The 19,390-nt window shown below is 44.9% G+C and overlaps 1 protein-coding gene across 2 annotated transcripts in view; it reads right to left on the bottom strand.

Moving 5' to 3' along the window:
* The window catches only part of RAB6A (RAB6A, member RAS oncogene family), a 99,200-nt gene that overhangs the window by 28,060 nt on the left and 51,750 nt on the right, over nt 1–19,390 (bottom strand). For both annotated transcript variants that reach the window (XM_024213443.3, XM_024213442.3), the window contains exons 2-3: nt 11,487–11,545; nt 1,783–1,836 (exon numbers count right to left, since the gene is read on the bottom strand). In XM_024213443.3, the coding sequence (XP_024069211.1) occupies nt 1,783–1,836; nt 11,487–11,545 (113 nt within the window). The remainder of the gene's footprint in view (nt 1–1,782; nt 1,837–11,486; nt 11,546–19,390) is intronic.

Here is a 19,390-nt window from a genome sequence, read left to right as displayed (position 1 = left end):
AAAAAAAAAAAAAAAAAAAAAAAAAAAAAAAAAAAAAAAAAAAAGCCAAACTGCCACTAAAAATAAAGAGTAAATCATTTTATTTGATTGGTTTTTTAAAAGCTAAATAAAAATATAACTCATGCAGGGGATTGTTTGGGACTGAGAGCAGTAGCAAACTGCCTCTCCTTGTGGCAACCCCCCCCCATCCACAGTGGTATCTAAGGCCATCTCTACACTTATGGCACAGCTGTGCCTTTGCAATGCGTGTGGTGAAGACGCTCTATGTCAACGGGAGAGAACTCTCCCATCAGCAGAAAAACACCACCCCCATGAGTGGCATAAGCTATACCAGCGGGAAAAGCTCTTCTGCTGACACAGCGCTGTGCACACTAGTGCTTATGTCGGTGTAATTTATGTTGCTCGGGGGTGGAATATTCATACCCCGAGCAACATAAATGTTGCAGACATAAGTGGTACTGTAGACAGCCTAAGCTAGTGTATTCTTTGCCTAAACTGGTCTAGAAAGGAGTCCAGAGGAATCTATATTTCACACTCACTTCCCACCTCTTTGTATTTCAAAAGCCCCTTCCCACTTCTAGAGGGTGGGCAATAGGATGGCTGAGTTTTCCAGCCAGATAGGACGGGCAGGAAACCTGAGGCAAGTGCCAGTCTGCACATCTGCCCACAGAAGGCATTCATGCTCTGCTGCCATTTTTCCTGGGGCCCAAGTGCATCACTACCAGAGAAGCCTGTACGACAAGGGGGTTGGAAGAATCGCATTCAAGACCACTTCTAAATGCAAGTCTTCAGCTGCTGCCAAGCCACTGGAGCGGCTACTAACATGCTTTTTCAAGGAGGATGAATGTTAGTCATTCAGCTGCATGTAAGGTTTAGCCATAATGCAAAGTAACAGAGATAAACACAGATGACAAGGATGAAATTCTCTTACCACTTAGATTCTGAAAGAAAATACAAGATGCTCTATAAACCAGCATACATACACATATAGAAAAACATCTAAGGGCCTGAACTGCTTTAGGAAAAGCATGCTAATTTGTCAGATCACTTAAAATGCAATCATATTTATTGTGAGTTTACGCAATATCATCAGCTGGTGCAGAGTTGTACAATTTGTGTTCTACAAATATATACTCCACTGCTGTATTTCTTAATTAAGGATGTGAGCTAATTTTGGACCATGGCGTTAATTTCTGTGGAACACTGGCTTAATTTCAGAGACAGTACTGTGCTAAACAGAGTAAACATGCATATATTTATGAGTTATACATATTCTGTTTAAAATGACATGTTAAACCCTGCTGAGTTGGGGAACACACTGACAGTTCTAGTCATGATCCAATTTATATTCAGCCCCCAGCCACATATTAGGAACTTTTGGGGGTGCCCCTTTTCAAAACCCCATCTAACAGCAGACTCTTTAAAACCTTCCCCCAGCCATGCACTTTTTCCTCCTTTACTCTCCAAATTCTGTATCATATTGACTATTCAAATCAAGAATGACTGAATATGGCTTATTTCAAAACTTGTGAAAAACCTCAAGTGGCAAACACTCATTTCCCTACATTCCCAGGTTGCCTCCACAGCACAGCCTAGAAGCAGGGGACCAAGCCCGAGTCAGACACTGATCTTCTGCATGGTAGCAGGATGGGTTACTTCCAGACCTCCAGGCCACTTCAGAACTCTGAAGGATGCTCACGTTGTGACAGATTACAAAACGTACCAAGAATAGCAGATTCTTTCAAAGTGACTAGAGAAAAATCATGCAAAAATCTTACTCACTGTTCGATCCTCCAGGTACATGGTTTTCGATAAAAAGTCAATGCCAATTGTTGCCTGTAAAAAAATTGTGTCAGATTTCAATAAAAAAACGAAATGGGTGTAATCTGTTTCTCTCGAGGGTATTCAATAATTGTCATGCCAGACTAGATCTGGCACAAGCTGATCTGAGGGCCATACTTATGGGATAGCGCTTTCCTTCAGTGGGATTTGTAAGCAAGATACAGGTTAGGCTTTTTCCACTTTAAGCCTCAAGACTCTTAAGTACATCCCTAAATAAGGTGAAAGATTTTGGCAAAATTAGTGCCTATTAGTAGCATAAGATTACAGCATAAAAAGGACACGTTTTTAATTAAGTTAACCACAGTTTGTACACAACTTTGGTCATTTATTCCACAGACACGCATACGGCAGCAGGGTTTTCTTTGTGCCTTTAGACATTACTGGAGCATAGCAACAGAAATCCTGACACCAGCTTAACCAAAATGGGGGGGAAAGGGAGGAACAGTGTTAAAAACAGCTCTGGTAGCACTGATCCCAAGTCTTCATTCCCTTGGTGATGCTGCGTTTAATATTTAGTGCAGGACTGGGAAACAGCGCTGCAGCTTTGTTTATTGCAGGTGTGTGACTGACCGGGGACTGGGGCTACTAACACTACCATGGCTTTAACAGAGTGACCCTTGATGCGGCAGTACCATTAAACGATATCAACGAAGCCCAGAAGACAAGCTGAGTCCCAGTGACCTGGTATCAACTGAAACAAAACCATTAAGGGTCTAGTCTTCCTCAAGTTACGGTAAGAAGGCTTCGCCCTAAAAAAAATCAGAGGAACCCCTATCCCAAAAATGCTTCTGCACCACAAGATCCCTTTTTATTGTAGGCATTCTACCATCTGCTTGCCACACTTCCCAATAGGTTGGGGGACAATCTAATGGGTGGTTTTCATGCAACCAGCCAGTTGCAAAAGGAAACTGACTAACACTGCATGATCCAACTCAGTTTCCCTCTGCTGCTCGCTGCAGTATTTGATGCACAAGACCTTTCCTCACTAGAGAAAGCCAGCATCTTGGGAGGAAGCCAGAGGGAGGTATATGAAAGAAACAAGGTTGATTTCCAGCGCTGATGACCCAAAAGCTTTTCCATCATCAAGAATTGTGAAGGATCCCAAAGTTTAGAAGTGAGCAGATGAAATATACTAGCAGTTCTCAAACTGTGGGTTGGGACCCCAAAGTGGGTCACGACCCCATTTTAATGGGGTTGCCATGGCTGGTGTTAGACTGACTGGGGCCCAAGCCCCAGCCCCACCGCCTGGGGCTCAGACTTCGGCCATAGCCGGGGGCGGTGGGGCTCAGGTTACAGGCCCCACGCCTGAGGATGAAACCCTTGGGCTTCAGCTTTGGCCCCCCCACTCGGGATGGTGGGGCTTGGGTCAGCTCACGCTTCAGTCCCCCCTCCTGGGGCCATGTGTTATTTTTGTTGTCAGAAGAGGGTCGCAGTGCAATGAAGTTTGAGAACCCCTGACATATACAAATTGGGGGACCCAGTAGACTGGTACATTAAAACATTTCCCTTCCAGTGCTAAGCAAGCTACAAAGTTTTGATAAACAGAAAAGCTACATTAAAGTTTGCCTCAAGAAAGTTTCCATTCTCCCTGATATTTTACAGATTTCCTTGATCAATTAAACAATATTTAATAGAGAAAAGCCTTAAGATGTCACACCACACACAACCCAGCGTCACACCAAAAGTTCAAATTGATCCAGCTGGAGCCACAGTAAAGACAACATCCTGGTGACCAACATAGTTTTTACAACAGGTTTAGTAAAAAGGAGGTTGAGCTCAAAGAGAAGACTGTCCCAGCTGCTTTGTGCCAGAGCTTCATGTACAAGAACAGCTCAAATGAGTCTGATTTGCAATTTTTGGGAAATTTCCCCAGTCGAAACAAGTCTTGATGTAACAATGTCTGATGCTGTGGAGACCTTAAGAGCATTTAATTTGGAAAGGTCCCTCAACATCTGGACCCAGCTGTCATATACCAGCAAGATTCATACGACACTAATCCACCTCCAACAGGCATCTTAATAAAACTAATTCCTTGGATTAGCTCAAAGACATGAGGGGGTCATCATTAGGGGCACTTCACACTGAACAAAGACAGCGGATCAGCGGTCCTGGCTGAGGGATGGACTTGATTACCCAGAACGTTCTCCACTCCTTTCGCCACTTTGATTCTTCTAGGGAAGAGGATGGAACACTGTTGTGTGGTATGAAGTCTTTACTAGCCTTTCCTACCCCAAAAAGTAGGTATGTATAAGACCTCAAGTTGTAACCCTGGTAGGAATGCCAGTGTGCGTAAAGCAACGTATTTCCCCACAAGGTATTAAGTATGGAGACTCCTTCGTGCCCTAATGCCAGGTTAAGGGCTGGGTATACGTCTTGTAGGATTTTTAAGTGAAATGTCCTTTATGCATGAAAGTTTCCATCTTCATTAAAGGAGGTCAGACGCAACACAAATATCTCTGCATCCCAGATTGAGTGGTCTCCCATTAACGTGGCATTGCATCTGCCGTATCTCCTACTCAAAGGATAGGAAATAACATTATGCTGTGTAGATCTTCATAAGCATGAAGATTTGATATTGACACACTGAGTAGAGTCAGAGGAGCTAAATTTGGCCAGCTGCACAGTTCTAGCCATGTAATAATTCATAGATTCATAGATTCTAGGACTGGAAGGGACCTCGAGAGGTCATCGAGACCAGTCCCCTGCCCACATGGCAGGACCAAATACTGTCTAGACCATCACTGATAGACATTTATCTAACCTACTCTTAAATATCTCCAGAGATGGAGATTCCACAACCTCCCTAGGCAATTTATTCCAGTGTTTAACCACCCTGACAGTTAGGAACTTTTTCCTAATGTCCAACCTAGACCTCCCTTGCTGCAGTTTAAGCCCATTGCTTCTTGTTCTAGCCTCAGAGGCTAAGGTGAACAAGTTTTCTCCCTCCTCCTTATGACACCCTTTTAGATACCTGAAAACTGCTATCATGTCCCCTCTCAGTCTTCTCTTTTCCAAACTAAACAAACCCAATTCTTTCAGCCTTCCTTCATAGGTCATGTTCTCAAGACCTTTAATCATTCTTGTTGCTCTTCTCTGGACCCTCTCCAATTTCTCCACATCTTTCTTGAAATGCGGTGCCCAGAACTGGACACAATACTCCAGCTGAGGCCTAACCAGAGCAGAGTAGAGCGGAAGAATGACTTCTCGTGTCTTGCTCAGAACACACCTGTTAATACATCCCAGAATCATGTTTGCTTTTTTTGCAACAGCATCACACTGTTGACTCATATTTAGCTTGTGGTCCACTATAACCCCTAGATCCCTTTCTGCCGTACTCCTTCCTAGACAGTCTCTTCCCATTCTGTATGTGTGAAACTGATTTTATCTTCCTAAGTGGAGCACTTTGCATTTGTCTTTGTTAAACTTCATCCTGTTTAACTCAGACCATTTCTCCAATTTGTCCAGATCATTTTGAATTATGACCCTGTCCTCCAAAGCAGTTGCAATCCCTCCCAGTTTGGTATCATCCGCAAACTTAATAATCGTACTTTCTATGCCAATATCTAAGTCGTTAATGAAGATATTGAACAGAGTCGGTCCCAAAACAGACCCCTGCGGAACCCCACTCGTTGTGCCTTTCCAGCAGGATTGGGAACCATTAATAACAACTCTCTGAGTATGGTTATCCAGCCAGTTATGCACCCACCTTATAGTAGCCCCATCTAAATTGTATTTGCCTAGTTTGTCGATAAGAATATCATGTGAGACCGTATCAAATGCCTTACTAAAGTCTAGGTATACCACATCCACAGCTTCTCCTTTATCCACAAGACTCGTTATCCTATCAAAGAAAGCTATCAGATTGGTTTGACATGATTTGTTCTTTACAAATCCATGCTGGCTGTTCCTTATCACCTTACCACCTTCCAAGTGTTTGCAGATGATTTCCTTAATTACTTGCTCCATTATCTTCCCTGGCACAGAAGTTAAACTAACTGGTCTGTAGTTTCCTGGGTTGTTTTTATTTCCCTTTTTATAGATGGGCACTATATTCGCCCTTTTCCAGTCTTCTGGAATCTCTCCCGTCTCCCATGATTTTCCAAAGATAATAGCTAGAGGCTCAGATACCTCCTCTATTAGCTCCTTGAGTATTCTAGGATGCATTTCATCAGGCCCTGGTGACTTGCAGGCATCTAACTTTTCTAAGTGATTTTTAACTTGTTCTTTTTTTATTTTATCTGCTAAACCTACCCCCTTCCCCTTAGCATTCACTATGTTAGACATTCCTTCAGACTTCTCGGTGAAGACCGAAACAAAGAAGTCATTAAGCATCTCTGCCATTTCCAAGTTTCCTGTTACTGTTTCTCCCTCTTCACTAAGCAGTGGGCCTACCCTGTCTTTGGTCTTCCTCTTGCTTCTAATGTATTGATAAAAAGTCTTCTTGTTCCCCTTTATTCCCGTAGCTAGTTTGAGCTCATTTTGTGCCTTTGCCTTTCTAATCTTGCCCCTGCATTCCTGTGTTGTTTGCCTATATTCATCCTTTGTAATCTGTCCTAGTTTCCATTTTTTATATGACTCCTTTTTATTTTTTAGATCATGCAAGATCTCGTGGTTAAGCCAAGGTGGTCTTTTGCCACATTTTCTATCTTTCCTAACCAGCGGAATAGCTTGCTTTTGGGCCCTTAATAGTGTCCCTTTGAAAAACTGCCAACTCTCCTCAGTTGTTTTTCCCCTCAGTCTTGATTCCCATGGGACCTTACCTATCAGCTCTCTGAGCTTACCAAAATCCGCCTTCCTGAAATCCATTGTCTCTATTTTGCTGTTCTCCCTTCTACCCTTCCTTAGAATTGCAAACTCTATGATTTCATGATCACTTTCACCCAAGCTGCCTTCTACTTTCAAATTCTCAATGAGTTCCTCCCTATTTGTTAAAATCAAGTCTAGAACAGCTTCCCCCCTAGTAGCTTTTTCAACCTCCTGAAATAAAAAGTTGTCTGCAATGCAGTCCAAGAATTTGTTGGATAGTCTGTGCCCCGCTGTGTTATTTTCCCAACATATATCCGGATAGTTGAAGTCCCCCATCACCACCAAATCTTGGGCTTTGGATGATTTTGTTAGTTGTTTAAAAAAAGCCTCATCCACCTCTTCCACCTGGTTAGGTGGCCTGTAGTAGACTCCTAGCATGACATCACCCTTGTTTTTTACCCCTTTTAGCCTAACCCAGAGACTCTCAACACTTCCATCACAACATATTCCATAATAATAATATGTGAAGTGAGAATAGAGGGCAAGGGCAAGAAGACAGGCAGTCTAGGGATAGGTCTACACTTGTGGCGGCGTGTAGCGTACCGACGCCCAGCTAGCACTGGTATAAACAGCAGGGTAGATGGTGAGGCACCGCTTAGGTGAGTAAAGACATGCCTGAACCCTGTGGGTATGTACCCTATTTGCCAAACAGTGCCTCCCATGTCGACACTGCTATGTAGTATTTCGCTGCCTCCTCTTTGCCAGAGCGTTTCCCCATCGCAGTGAAAGATTCTGGCAGCAGGGAAAGGGTCTGGCAGGGGCAGCTGCCTCCCCTTGACAGAGCTTTTCACTGCCATGGGTAGCTACATCCCGCAGTGAGTCTGGATGCCATCTGCCTTTCTCTGCAGCATGTAGTTACGCGTACCCTACCCTCCGCCGCAAGTGCAGACAAGGCCTAGGAGTCTAAACTTTTAAATACAATAAAACATACATCAAAGAAAGGACACAGAAGCCGGGCATCTGTTCAAGTTCCTGACGGGAGGAAGACAGGAATTGCAAGCCAGCTCTGGTTCTGTCCCCAGCTGCACAGAGATGGGAAAACCTGTAGCGCGGATTAGCAGACTTGAAGTAAGAAGGATGCTATAAGCCTATTAGAATTTACTGTCAGATACAAGAATAAGTGGGCATGAAATTAAGCTAAAGTAGAGCAAGAATTAGGGAAGTTTGGGTACCATTTCTTCACACACAGAGGTGTTATTGTGTGGAACCAACAGAAGCAAGTAGTTACAGGTTCTGTAGGTAAGAGATACGTTGTGAGGCACAACTGCAAATTTAAAGGAGGCAGGTGGACCTAAATGGAATAAAGGGCCCCATCCACTGTAAGTATCTGTCTAGATATTTATATGGCCCACTCACCACAGTATCCAAGTATTTTCCTAAACACTCCTGTGAGGTAGGGCAATGTTATTATCCCCATTTTATAGATTGGGAATGGACAGAATACAAGTGACTTGCCCAAAGTAAGAGAGGGAGTTTGTGGCAGAGCAGGAATTGAGCCTGGATCTCCTGAGTCCCAGGCAGGTACCTTTACCACAAGACCATCCTCCCTCCATTTCTACATGCTTACAGAATCATAGATTTTAAAGCCAGAAGGGGCCATTACAATCCTCTAGTCTGTTCTCTTGCATAACAGAAACAAGGAGGTGAGCTAATGTCTTTTATTGGACCAACTTCTGGGTGCGAGAGAGGCAAGCTTTCAAGCTATACAGAGGACTTCATGTCTGGGAAATGAGTGTCACAGCTAAATACAAGGTGGAACAGATTATTTAGCGAAGTAGTTAACACATTTTAAGAGACATTCAAGGTACAGTAGCCCATTAACACCTCTGCAGTCATAGGATAAAAAAGGAGGGTTAGTGGGTTACAGATTGTTGTAATCAGCCATAAATCCAGTGTCTTTATTGAGACCCTCATTTTTAGTGATTAGTAAAGTTATGAATTTAAGCTCCCAGCTTGTCTTTTGGAGGTGTTGTGCAGGTTTCCTTTGAGGATGAGGACTGAGAGGTCAGTTATAGAGTGATCATTTTATGACAAGTGTTTGCCCATGGGGGTATGGCCAATACTCAAATACGCGGCCCGCAGAGTTATTTGCTGCGGCCTGCCAAGCTCCCTGCGGCCCCCCCGCCCTCCCTCTGAGTTATTTCCTGCAGCTCTCCTCACCTGCCGCCCCCCTCCAGCGCGCCGCATCCCCCCTCCTCTGCCTACCTCCAGGCGCTTCCCGCCGTCAAACAGCTGTTTGGCAGCGCTTAGCGCTTTCAAGGAGGGAGGGGGGAGGAGGCAGAGAAGAGGCGGGGCAGGGGCAGGGATTTGGGGAAGGGGTTGGAATAGGGGGAGGGAGAGGGCGGAGCTGGGATGGGGACTTTGGGGAAGGGGTTGGAAGAGGCGGGGCAGGGGCGGGGCTCATGGAAGGGGTGGAGTGGGGGCAGGGCCGGGGGTTGTCAGTGATGCAGCCCTCAGGCCAATGTACTAGTCCTCATGTGGTCCTTGTGGTCATTTGAGTTTGGAGATCCCTGGGGTATGGCATGTTTGCCTTATTTTTCTGTATGAGCTTGTGCACAATAGTCATAGAACTTTCACTCAGTAATTGTTGCATCAAGCCCATATCTTGTAGTTGAGCTACCGCATGTTTTTTAGAAAGGCCATATACAGAAAGAGCATGAAAACAGAAGAGCAAGTGGTCAGTAAGTTGCTACTTAGCTGTTTAAAAATGTGGTCAGGAATTTGGGGCCTCTGTCCTTGCTGGCCTTTCCTTGCTCTCCAGCACTGCATAATATCTACAATGCAGCCTCTCCCAACCTCACCTGCAGGCAAAGGGTTCCATCCCTGTTATGAACATACTTTGCCAAACGTGACATTTTATTTCTCATGTGTCCCCTCCTCCCCCAAACACACAGCAGGGAACCCTCTGCTGATTTGTAAGTCTGCACAACTGCTGCTTTCCTGAAACCAGCTTATTAATAACTGATGGGCAACAGCAGCACGCCTCTTACTTGGCGACTCGGGAATAAAAAACTCACACAAAGCAAAAAATATTCTATCAAACTCAAGCTTCCTATTTATAGCTGAACCCGACAAATATGGCTCCAGTGATTGGTTGTGGAAGCTTTCAGAACTAAAGAGTGCACCCAAATTTGTCAGAAGGGTCCATAAAATAAGCTCATCTGTCAACCCACCTATAGCTAGAATTAGCCAAACACAGTTCAAGATACAGTACTGAACGTGTGACTGGGCTCCACTATTCACAACTTGGTACTGGGCTGCAGGGAATCTGGGTTCTGGCTCTGCCATTGACTTGCTGTGCGATCCTGGGTAAGTCACTTAACCTTCTGGAACTTTATCTCCCCCCCTCTTGTTATGTAAAATCTGGAATAATGTTTCCCTGCCTCTGAGTCATGATCATGTTTGTAAAACTAAACATCCTCATGTGAACGGTGCCATACAAGTACAAAGTACAAAGCCAGGCACACATCAATGGCAGGTAAATTGAAACTGATTATTTGATAAGCCCCCAGGATTTCTCTAACTTTAAGTCTCACTCATTCATTTTGCAATCACTTAGTTTATTACATCAGACCTCTCCCCATGGAAACAGCTGCATTAACACAAAGTTTGAGGGTCAAAGCTCTCCAAGTAAAACTAGGACACAGGCTCCACAGAGAAAAGAATAGAGCCGAAAGAAAAAAGTACTGTGGGAAAGAGATGATTAAATAAAAGAACTGCTTTAACATGTCCATGTAATTACTGTGGGCAGAATCTGTAAGGATGTTTGCTCCCAGGAGAGGCTAATGTGTACTGTAGTCATCCTACACCATGGAAGCTTTGCTAACACTGCTGATTTAATGGGAACTTGCATTTAGTTCTGTCTGACTTGCCTAGCAGCAGTGATGGAGAGCTAGAGAGAGACAGGAAAGAAACCATTAATAAGGCTGGGGGGTGGGGGAGGAGGCTATTGACAGAATCTCCCAAAAATGCGTTTACAAGTTTAAGTGGAGAACAACTACAGTAGTGGGTTTTGTTTTGTTTTTTAAATGGATGGATGGATGGATGGATGGACGGATGGACGGACGACTGGTTTTCAGGACAGGGACTGTCTGTTTGGAAAGTGCTTAGCAGGTGATGGGTGAGATGGGACTGTAAGTAAGTAACGTAATGTGGATTTATTTCAAGAAGGGGCTCTGTAACAGTGGCATTTGGTTTCATGGTTGATGGCTGCCAGAGCAAACGTGCTCCACTTATGAACAAAAACAATGGTTTTCGTAGCCTGCCTTGCAAGATCAACCTAGAATGTGAGAGCTGGGTTCTTCCTGGCTCATGAGTCAACCGGAACATGGTTTGCTCATGTACAGTCAGAACAGAATCCAGCTAACACACAGCTGTGTTGGCTCTACAGAGCTGAACAGAGTAAGTAGCAGCAACCACTATTTCAGCCTTCTGTTGCCAGCAGTCAGAAACCATGCTGCCAGTTCAAACCCGAGGTGGGATATGAGAGAACTATGCCTGGACCTGTCCTTAATAGTTTTATACAGTGGTGCAGTAGCGGTGTTGGTCCCAGAATATTGGGCACACAAGGTGGGGGAGGTAATAAAACTTCTGCTGGAGAGAGAGAGAAACAAGCTTTTGAGCTACACAGAGCAGGAGCTAGACACACATTTTTTAAACGAGCTTCTCATTTCTCCCCTCTATGCTCCACAGACCCTCGAGTCCCAAACAGCTTCTTCCCAGTCTTTAGGATACTGGTTGATCAGCAAACCCTCACTCACTGGAGTCAAGTAGAGTCCTCATGTGAATAACCGTTTGACAAGATTGGGCCCATAAAATGCTGAGATTGATTGCATTACCTGATAGGTGTTGTCAAAGCTGTCATACATGAACCTGGTGATCAAGGAGGTCTTCCCCACTAGAAAAGAGAAAAACAGGTTCAAGGAACAGTTTTTAGTGTGAAATTAGAACAAGTGACCCAACACGGCATTCCAGTTTTAGCTGGTATTCCATCAATACTATGCAATTAAACTGGCCAAGGGCAAAAAGGAACTCAGCTGATGTAATTGTTGCAATAATCACTACCATTTTTCTGAAAGCCATTCAGATATTTAAGAAATTAAGTTAAATGCACACACAAAAAGCAAGCAAAGATAATAAGTCCAACTACAACATTAACTTCAAATTATTGTGTTTGATTTTAAAATTTAGCCAACTGTGCCCACTCTCAAAAGTGACTTAGGCCCAGATCCACAAAGGTATTTAGGTTCCTAGCTAGATTTCAATGGGAGTTATGAGCCTAAACATCTTTGTTCATCTTGGCCTTACTCACTTTTGAAAATTTTACCTCTGATCTCCATTAACTCACACTGCACATGACATAACTAGCAGTCACTGTGCAGGAGAAAGACACTAGTATAGTTGGTACCACAAGACAGGATGGAAATGCACTGGTGAAGTTGGCAGGCCCCCTGCTCACAAAACGCCTGGACAGGATCTAGTTCAGTGGTTCCCAAACTTTAACAACCTGTGAACCCTTTTCACTAAAATGTCAAGTCTCGCGAACCCCCTCCTAAAAATGAATATTTCCAGGGATTTTCTCCTTTACCTGAGTATAAATTATAAAAGCAGTGATCTTGGAAATATAAAATTTGTTTTTATGACATGCTTATTACACACTATTATTAATTATTATTTATAATTACATTATTTTTATTACATTATGAAAACGGCAACACTCTTCCAAGATCTCACTTCCGTAGCTTGTATCACTTTGAATAAGCCTGTTATAAGACAAGGCTCCTATGTTTCATCAAGGAGTATCAGATTTGAAACAGCATGAAGGTATTTAAGAAGCCAGCTCAAAGAGTTCCTCCTACATATGCATTCAGGTCTTGAGCAGTCCAGGCAAACAACACATGTTACAACAAAGCTTAAACTTGTTCTTCATAATAATTTTAAAAACAATACTACCTGCCTATTTAATTTTAAAAACAGCAAAAAATATCCACCTCCCTTTCCATTTCTTATAAGGAGTCTTGAAGTTTAAATCTCCTCAGTGTGATAGATATGCTTGCTTTGATCTGCTTAGCTCTTGGAAGTCCAGGGGCTCCAGGCTGCTGGCCCCGTGCTGTCCGGGGTCCCTAGGGACAGCTCTGTCCGCCATTAGGGAACGTTTTCCCGAGAACCCCCTGTAACATTTCGTGAACCCCCAGGGGTTCACGAACCCCAGTTTGGGAACCACTGATCTAGTTTATACTCCTCACCACCACATTAGCTTCGATCCACCCTTGTGGACAACACGTGTATTACCCCTTGCAGCATACAGTAACGCCTCACTTAAAGTCGTCCCGGTTAACGTTGTTTTGGTGTTATGTTGCTGATCAATTAGGGAACATGCTCGTTTAAAGTTGTGCAATGCCCCCTTCTAACGTCGTTTGGCAGCCGCCTGCTTTGTCTACTGCTTGCAGGAAGAGCAGCCCATTGCAGCTAGTCTTTTGTCTGGTGAAAAAAATTTCCCTGGAACCTAACCCCCTCATTTACATTAATTCTTATGGGGAAATTGGATTTGCTTAACACCGTTTCGCTGAGAGTCGCATTTTTCATGAACAAAACTACAACGTTAAGTGAGGAGTTACTGTATCTTGGATCCTGTATCATGCCACTGTTAATGGCTCTCCACCACTATGTTTATTAGTACTGGGTGCTACAATAGCATTTACCAGAGATTTCAAAGCACTCTGTCAAACGCTCATGTCTCCCTGAGAGGCAGGTAAGTAGTAACATACCCATTGTATATCAGGCAGGCACACGAAGCCTCTGAGTGACACGTCAGTGGCTAAGCTGGGATGAGGACACAAGTGACTTGACTCTCAAACTCCTTTTCTACCTAGTCCACCACTTGCTCTTATTTCTGTGCCAGTTTAGACTAAAGGAGTCAGTAAGAAAATAGAGGTGGAGGAGTGTTAGGCTGGTGAAACCAAATCCCTTCTTGTGCCTCATCAGTCTGGCATTTTAAAATCCTTGCACTGTACTTCTAGTGCTAAGCAACTGCTATGCACTGTGCTTCGCTGTTGTACTTCCACAAGCACCAGGGCAGTGATTTCCAGGGGGTGCAGAACAGAGCAAAAGGGAGAACTGCATTACCTCCACACTCCTGAGCACCATAGCTGTGCCAACATAACCCCCGGTGCAGACACAGCAAGGTCAATGAAGAATGCTTCCACTGACCTAGCTCCTGTTGTTCAGGAAGGTGGAGTTCCTACAGCACAGGAAACCTCTTCCGTTGCTGTAGTCCACATCTACACTATAGGGTTACAGCGGCATAGCCACGGCACCGTAACTATGCAGCTGTAGCGTCTGTAGTGTAGATATGGCCTTTTTAGCAAGCCGATTATTGTTCATTCACCTTACACAGAGGGAGGGCCATGGAGCCAGAGTTCAGTTTGCTTTTGCCCTTAAGTCACAGCAATTCAAGTTCTGTTTTCACATCAATCTCAGTTTACAGTTCAGGAACAGAACTGTGTCAGTCTCCACTGAACATACATTTGACTTACAGCACCTGAAACAGAGGACTGGTTTTAAACAAAGTTCTGTTTCGTGACAATATGTTTTTGGGGTAGGAGAATCAAAGCTGAATGCAGACAGCAAAGCCATCAATGAAGGGTAAAGGCTCCTAAAATGATCATCTCTGTCAAAATATGGTGGGGAGGGGGAGTGGGGAGCAATAAAAATCCTTGCCCCACTAGATGGAGCAGTGTAATAGCTGTGCCAGAGAGACTCAGGATACAAGTCTAAATTGCCTATGGCGGCGGGCTTCCCAGGTTGACACACTCAGTCCTAGTCTACACTACTGAGTTGTGCTGACAAAATAAAACCATCTCGACAAGAGGCGCAGAGCCTTTTGTGGCAGTTAGGTCGACAAAGCGTTGGTGTAGACACCACGCTTGGTTTTGTCACTGTAAATAGCCTCCAGGAGATGTCCCATAATGCCCATCCTGACCACTCTAGTCAGCAGTTTGAACTCCACTGTCCTGCACCCAAGTACACAGGCATCTGTGTCTCGTACTTTAAAAGCCCAGGAATTTTTGAAATTCCACTTCCTATTTTGCTCGGCATGGAGAACTCATGTTGCATTCTCCCAGGTGACCATGGCGGTTCCAAACAGCAAACGCTCTCCCATTTGGACCACAGCTGAGTTGTGGGATCTGCTGAGTATATGGGGAGAGTAGGCTGTCCAGTCCCAGCTGCGCTCCAGCCGCAAGAACTTCAATACCTATGAATGGGACACGGTGCCGTGCCAAGCGAAAATTAAGGAACTGAAGCAGACATACCAGAAGGCAAGGGAGGCAAACCATCGCTCTGGTGCTGTGCTGAAGACCTGCTGCTTCTATAAGGAGCTGGATGCTATTGTAGACAGTGACGCCACCTCCACCGCCAAGAGCCCTGTGGATACTTTGGTGGGACCGGAGGCGGCCAACCGTGAACTTAACTCCAAGGGCGAAGTCGTGGATAAGGACATTGAATTGGAGGACGATGTAGAGACCAGGGCAGGGTAGTCGTTGGTGCAGTGAGTCAGGATCTCTTTTCCACTCCAGAGAAGTCTAGCCAGGCCCAGCAGTTCGTCTCTGGCGTGCATGACGCAGAAGAGGAGAACCCTGATAAGTGATCTTTTTTAGCTTATCCTGCTCGGGTCTCCCAGGATCACGATGAGCATTTCAACATCCCCCATTGGAATCTTCTAGTCTGGAAAGAAAATCCCTGCTTGCAGCTTTCTGTACAAGCCAGTGTTCCTGAAGATGTGTGTGTCATGCACCTTCTCAGACCACCCTGCGCTGATGTCAGTGAAACGCCTGCGATGATCCACAAGTGCCTGCAATGCCGTAGAGAAGAACCCCTTTCTACTGATGTACTCCATTACAAGATGGTCTGGGGACAAAATTGGAATGTGTGTTCCATCTATTGCCCCTCCACAGTTAGGGAATCCCATTGCCGCAAAGCCATCCACTATTTCATGAACGTGTCAAAGAGTCAAAGTCCTTCATAGCAGGATGCGATTAATGGCCCTGCACACTTGCATTTACGAAGCCACAACCGTTGACTTTCTGACTCCAATCTGATTTGGAACCAACTGGGAGCAGTCTGTATTGGTCAGCTTCCACACAGCGATTGCCATGCGCTTCTCCACCGAGAGGGCAGTCTCATTTTGGTGTCCTTGTGCCACTGTGCTGGGGTGAGTTCCCCAAACAATTCCAGAAAGGTGGCTTTCTGCATCCGAAAGTTCTGCAGCCACTGCTCATCATCCCAGACCTGCATAACTATGCGATCCCACCACTGAGTACTTGTTTCCTGAGCCCAAAAGCGACGGTCCACCGTGCACAGCTGCTCTGTGAATGCAAAGAAGTAATCTGGTGTTGTTTCTTTCCATGGCATACAATAGGGCAAGCAACTCTGATTCCGATTCAGATTGGGAACTCATGATATACTGCATGACGAGCCATGAGGTGTTCATTACAGTGCGGGATCCATCCTTTCAGAAAGAGATGGTGGGCGCACAGTAAACAGGGGCTGTTGAAAAATGATGCGAAACGAGTTGGAAGCCCATGGAATGCTGAGACAGAAAAAAACTGCATCATGGGATGTTGAGTCCACACCCACGATGCGCTGTGATCCACTCCACCTTCCCACAATGCCTAGCTGCAGAAGGTGGCGAGTAGCAGTGGGATAGCTACCCATAGTGCACTGCTCTCACTATCAATGCTAAAGCACCAAGTGTGGATGTGCTCCTCCAACAGAGGGAGCGTAGTGTGAACATGCCTAGTGATGTAATTATAGCGCTTTTTGATCTTCGGCATAACTTTTGTCGACAAAACTCGGTAGTGTAGACAGGGCCTCAGGTTTGCCGGGCTTGTGCTGGCCCTTTAAAAATAGCTGTGTAGATGGTGCTTTGAAGTTGCATCTCAGGCTCGAAAGCTCCCTCCCCCCGCTGCCCCCAGACTTTAGCCCCCGAGCTCCAGCCCATCCCACAACTTCAAAGAGCTGTCCACACAGCTCGGGTTAGAGTGTTATCATGAGCCCCACTAGCCTGAGTCTGGTGATCTGGGCTGGGAGGCTCGCTGCCTAGAGATCAACACACAAGGTCAACATACAGAAATTTGGTTGGAAATATGAAGGAAACCAGTGAGAAAAGCATCCAGAGGAAAGCAGAAAAGGAGACAGGTGTGAGCCTTTGGCCATGTCTCAATCAGCAAATGGAGGAAAAATACCCTATCACATTTAGCTCAATCAGATTCAAAAGCTTCATTAAGAGGCAAGTTCACACATTTAAAGCAGCGTTGGCCGGCTCTATTATAGCCCATGTTCTCCTCTAGGCTACAACACAGCCAACCAACGAGTTTTCAGACACCTTAGCCTGCCTCTTACCAAGGCACTGCATTCACATTAAGATAAAAAAGGATTTAGGGGACAACACAAGCTTCCAGTGCAATGCTGTGGCAAAAAGGGCTAATGCCATCCTTAGATGTATACAAACAGGGGAGTAGCAGGTAAGAGAAGGGAGGTATATGGCACCAGTGAGCCAGATCATGGAACAACTATATATAGTTACACACAAACACAACAGAACACACAGTTCTGGTGTCCGCTTTTTAAAAGGGATATTGAAAAAAATGGAGAGAATGCAGGAAAGAGCCACAAAAGTGATTACGGGCTGGAAAAAATGCCTTATACCGAGAGACTTAAAGAGCTCACATCGGTTAAGCTTGTCAAAAGGAGTGAGCTGTGACTTGATTACAGTCTACAACAGGAGCGAAACTTACTGACCTTCTTGAGTCGCATACAATAATCTTCAGAAGTTCGAGAGCCGGGTGGGCCTGCCAGGGTTCCTGCCCCATGGGAGGCGCATGCTGGGGTTTGGGCATACCCCTCGGGTCTAAAGCATTGAGAACCCCCCTCCCCGCTGAGCAGAAGCCCTTCTCCCCCCCTCCGCCCCTCCCAACCGCAGGGCAGAAGCCCGGACCACCACCCCCCTCCATCTAGTAGATGGAGAATGGAGCAGCGGGGCCTCCGCAAGCCGCACTTTAACTGTAAAAGAGCCGCATAGAGCTTGTGAGCTGTGGTTTGGCCACCCCTAGTGTAGAAGTACCTTCATGGGGAGAAAGTAGCAGGTACTAAAGGGCTCTTTAATCCAGCAGAGAAAGGCAGAACAAGAACCAATGGCTGGAAGTTGAAGTCAGACAAATTCCAATTAGAAATAAGGCCCACATTTTTAACAGTGCGGGTAGTTAGCCACTGGAACAAACCAGCACAGGAAGTGATAGATTCTCTATCTCTTGCTGTCTTCAGCTCAAGACTGGATGCCTTAGTCATAAGTTATTAGGCTCAATACAGGGGTTAATGGATAATGTTCTATGGCCTGTCAGGCTACATGATACATTGGTTCCTTTTGGCCTTAAATTCTATGAACTGGAGAGCTAACACACCTTTTTTGCTCGTCAAAACATACCCATAAAACAAATATCCAATTATACAGAGAGAGGGTCTGATCAGAAGAGTGACTAAATAAAATGGCACCTTGTTAACATATTCACTGCATGTATTCAGAGTCCAATCAGCTGCTGTTTTGCTACTTTTTTACTCCTGCCAACACTGCAATGCCTACACACGGTAGGGTGAGCTGGTAGTTAGGGAAAAACATCTTTAGTTATCAACAGCATATTTGAAAGCCAAAATAGCTGTTTTAGATTTACTTTCTAGTGACTCTCCAAAATAAAGAAAATCAAAGGTGAGATTCAGCAATCACATGCTGAACGGCATAATGAGGTAAGGGACGTCACAGCAGGGAGCTGTTGGAAATGAAAGGCTGGCAAATAAAAACAGATAAAAAGGAAAAGAAAATCAAGATTTGTTCTCATACAAAGCATCAGACCCAGATTCGGGGGAACTTGTCTGACCTGCACAAGACAGAAAAATATTAAGGAGGCTAAAAATTAGTGTCAGGAGTTTTTTCTGCCTCTCCATATTAGTCATAAGGTTAGCCCTGATCTGGAGAATGCAACAAAAGGTAAATGCTAACCAGGTTCTATTCACATGCTGTAGTTCAAACTCCTCTGCCTGAAGGAGTATACAATGTGATAGTCAATTATGTTCACTTCAGGGCTAAAAGTCAATTGTCTCCAACTGGGGATTTTAAGGGTCTCCCCCTTTTCAGACTTGCTCAGGTGACTTTTCCCAACTGTGAGGAGCTCCATGTGAACATAAGAACGGCCACACTGGATCAGACCAAAGGTCCACCTAGCCCAGTATCCTGTCTTTCGACAGTGGCCAATGCCAGGTACCCCAGAGGGAATGAACAGAACAGGTAATCATTAAGTGATCCATCCCATCACCCATTCCCAGCTTCTGGCAAAGAGGCTAGGGACAACACCCCGCCCATCCTGGCTAATAGGCATTGCTGCACCTATCCTGCAGGAATTTATCTAGTTATTTTTTGAACCCTCTTGGCCTTCACAACATCCTGTGGGAAGGAGTTCCCACTTTGCGTTGTGTGAAAAAATACTTCCTTTTGTTTGTTTTAAACCTGCTGCCTATTAATCTCATTTGGTGGCCCCTAGTTCTTGTGTTATGAGAAGGCGTAAACAACACTTCCTTATTTACTTTCTCCACACCAGTCATGATTTTATAGACCTCTATCATATCCCCCCTTAGTCGTCTCTTTTCCAAGCTGAGAAGTCCCAGTCTTATTAATCTCTCCTCATATGGCACC

Source organism: Terrapene carolina, unplaced genomic scaffold, assembly GCF_002925995.2.
Source record: "Terrapene carolina triunguis isolate 2854851 unplaced genomic scaffold, T_m_triunguis-2.0 Scaffold1132, whole genome shotgun sequence".
Lineage (NCBI taxonomy): Eukaryota > Metazoa > Chordata > Testudines > Emydidae > Terrapene > Terrapene triunguis.
This window is presented reverse-complemented; position numbering and strand designations above follow the sequence as displayed.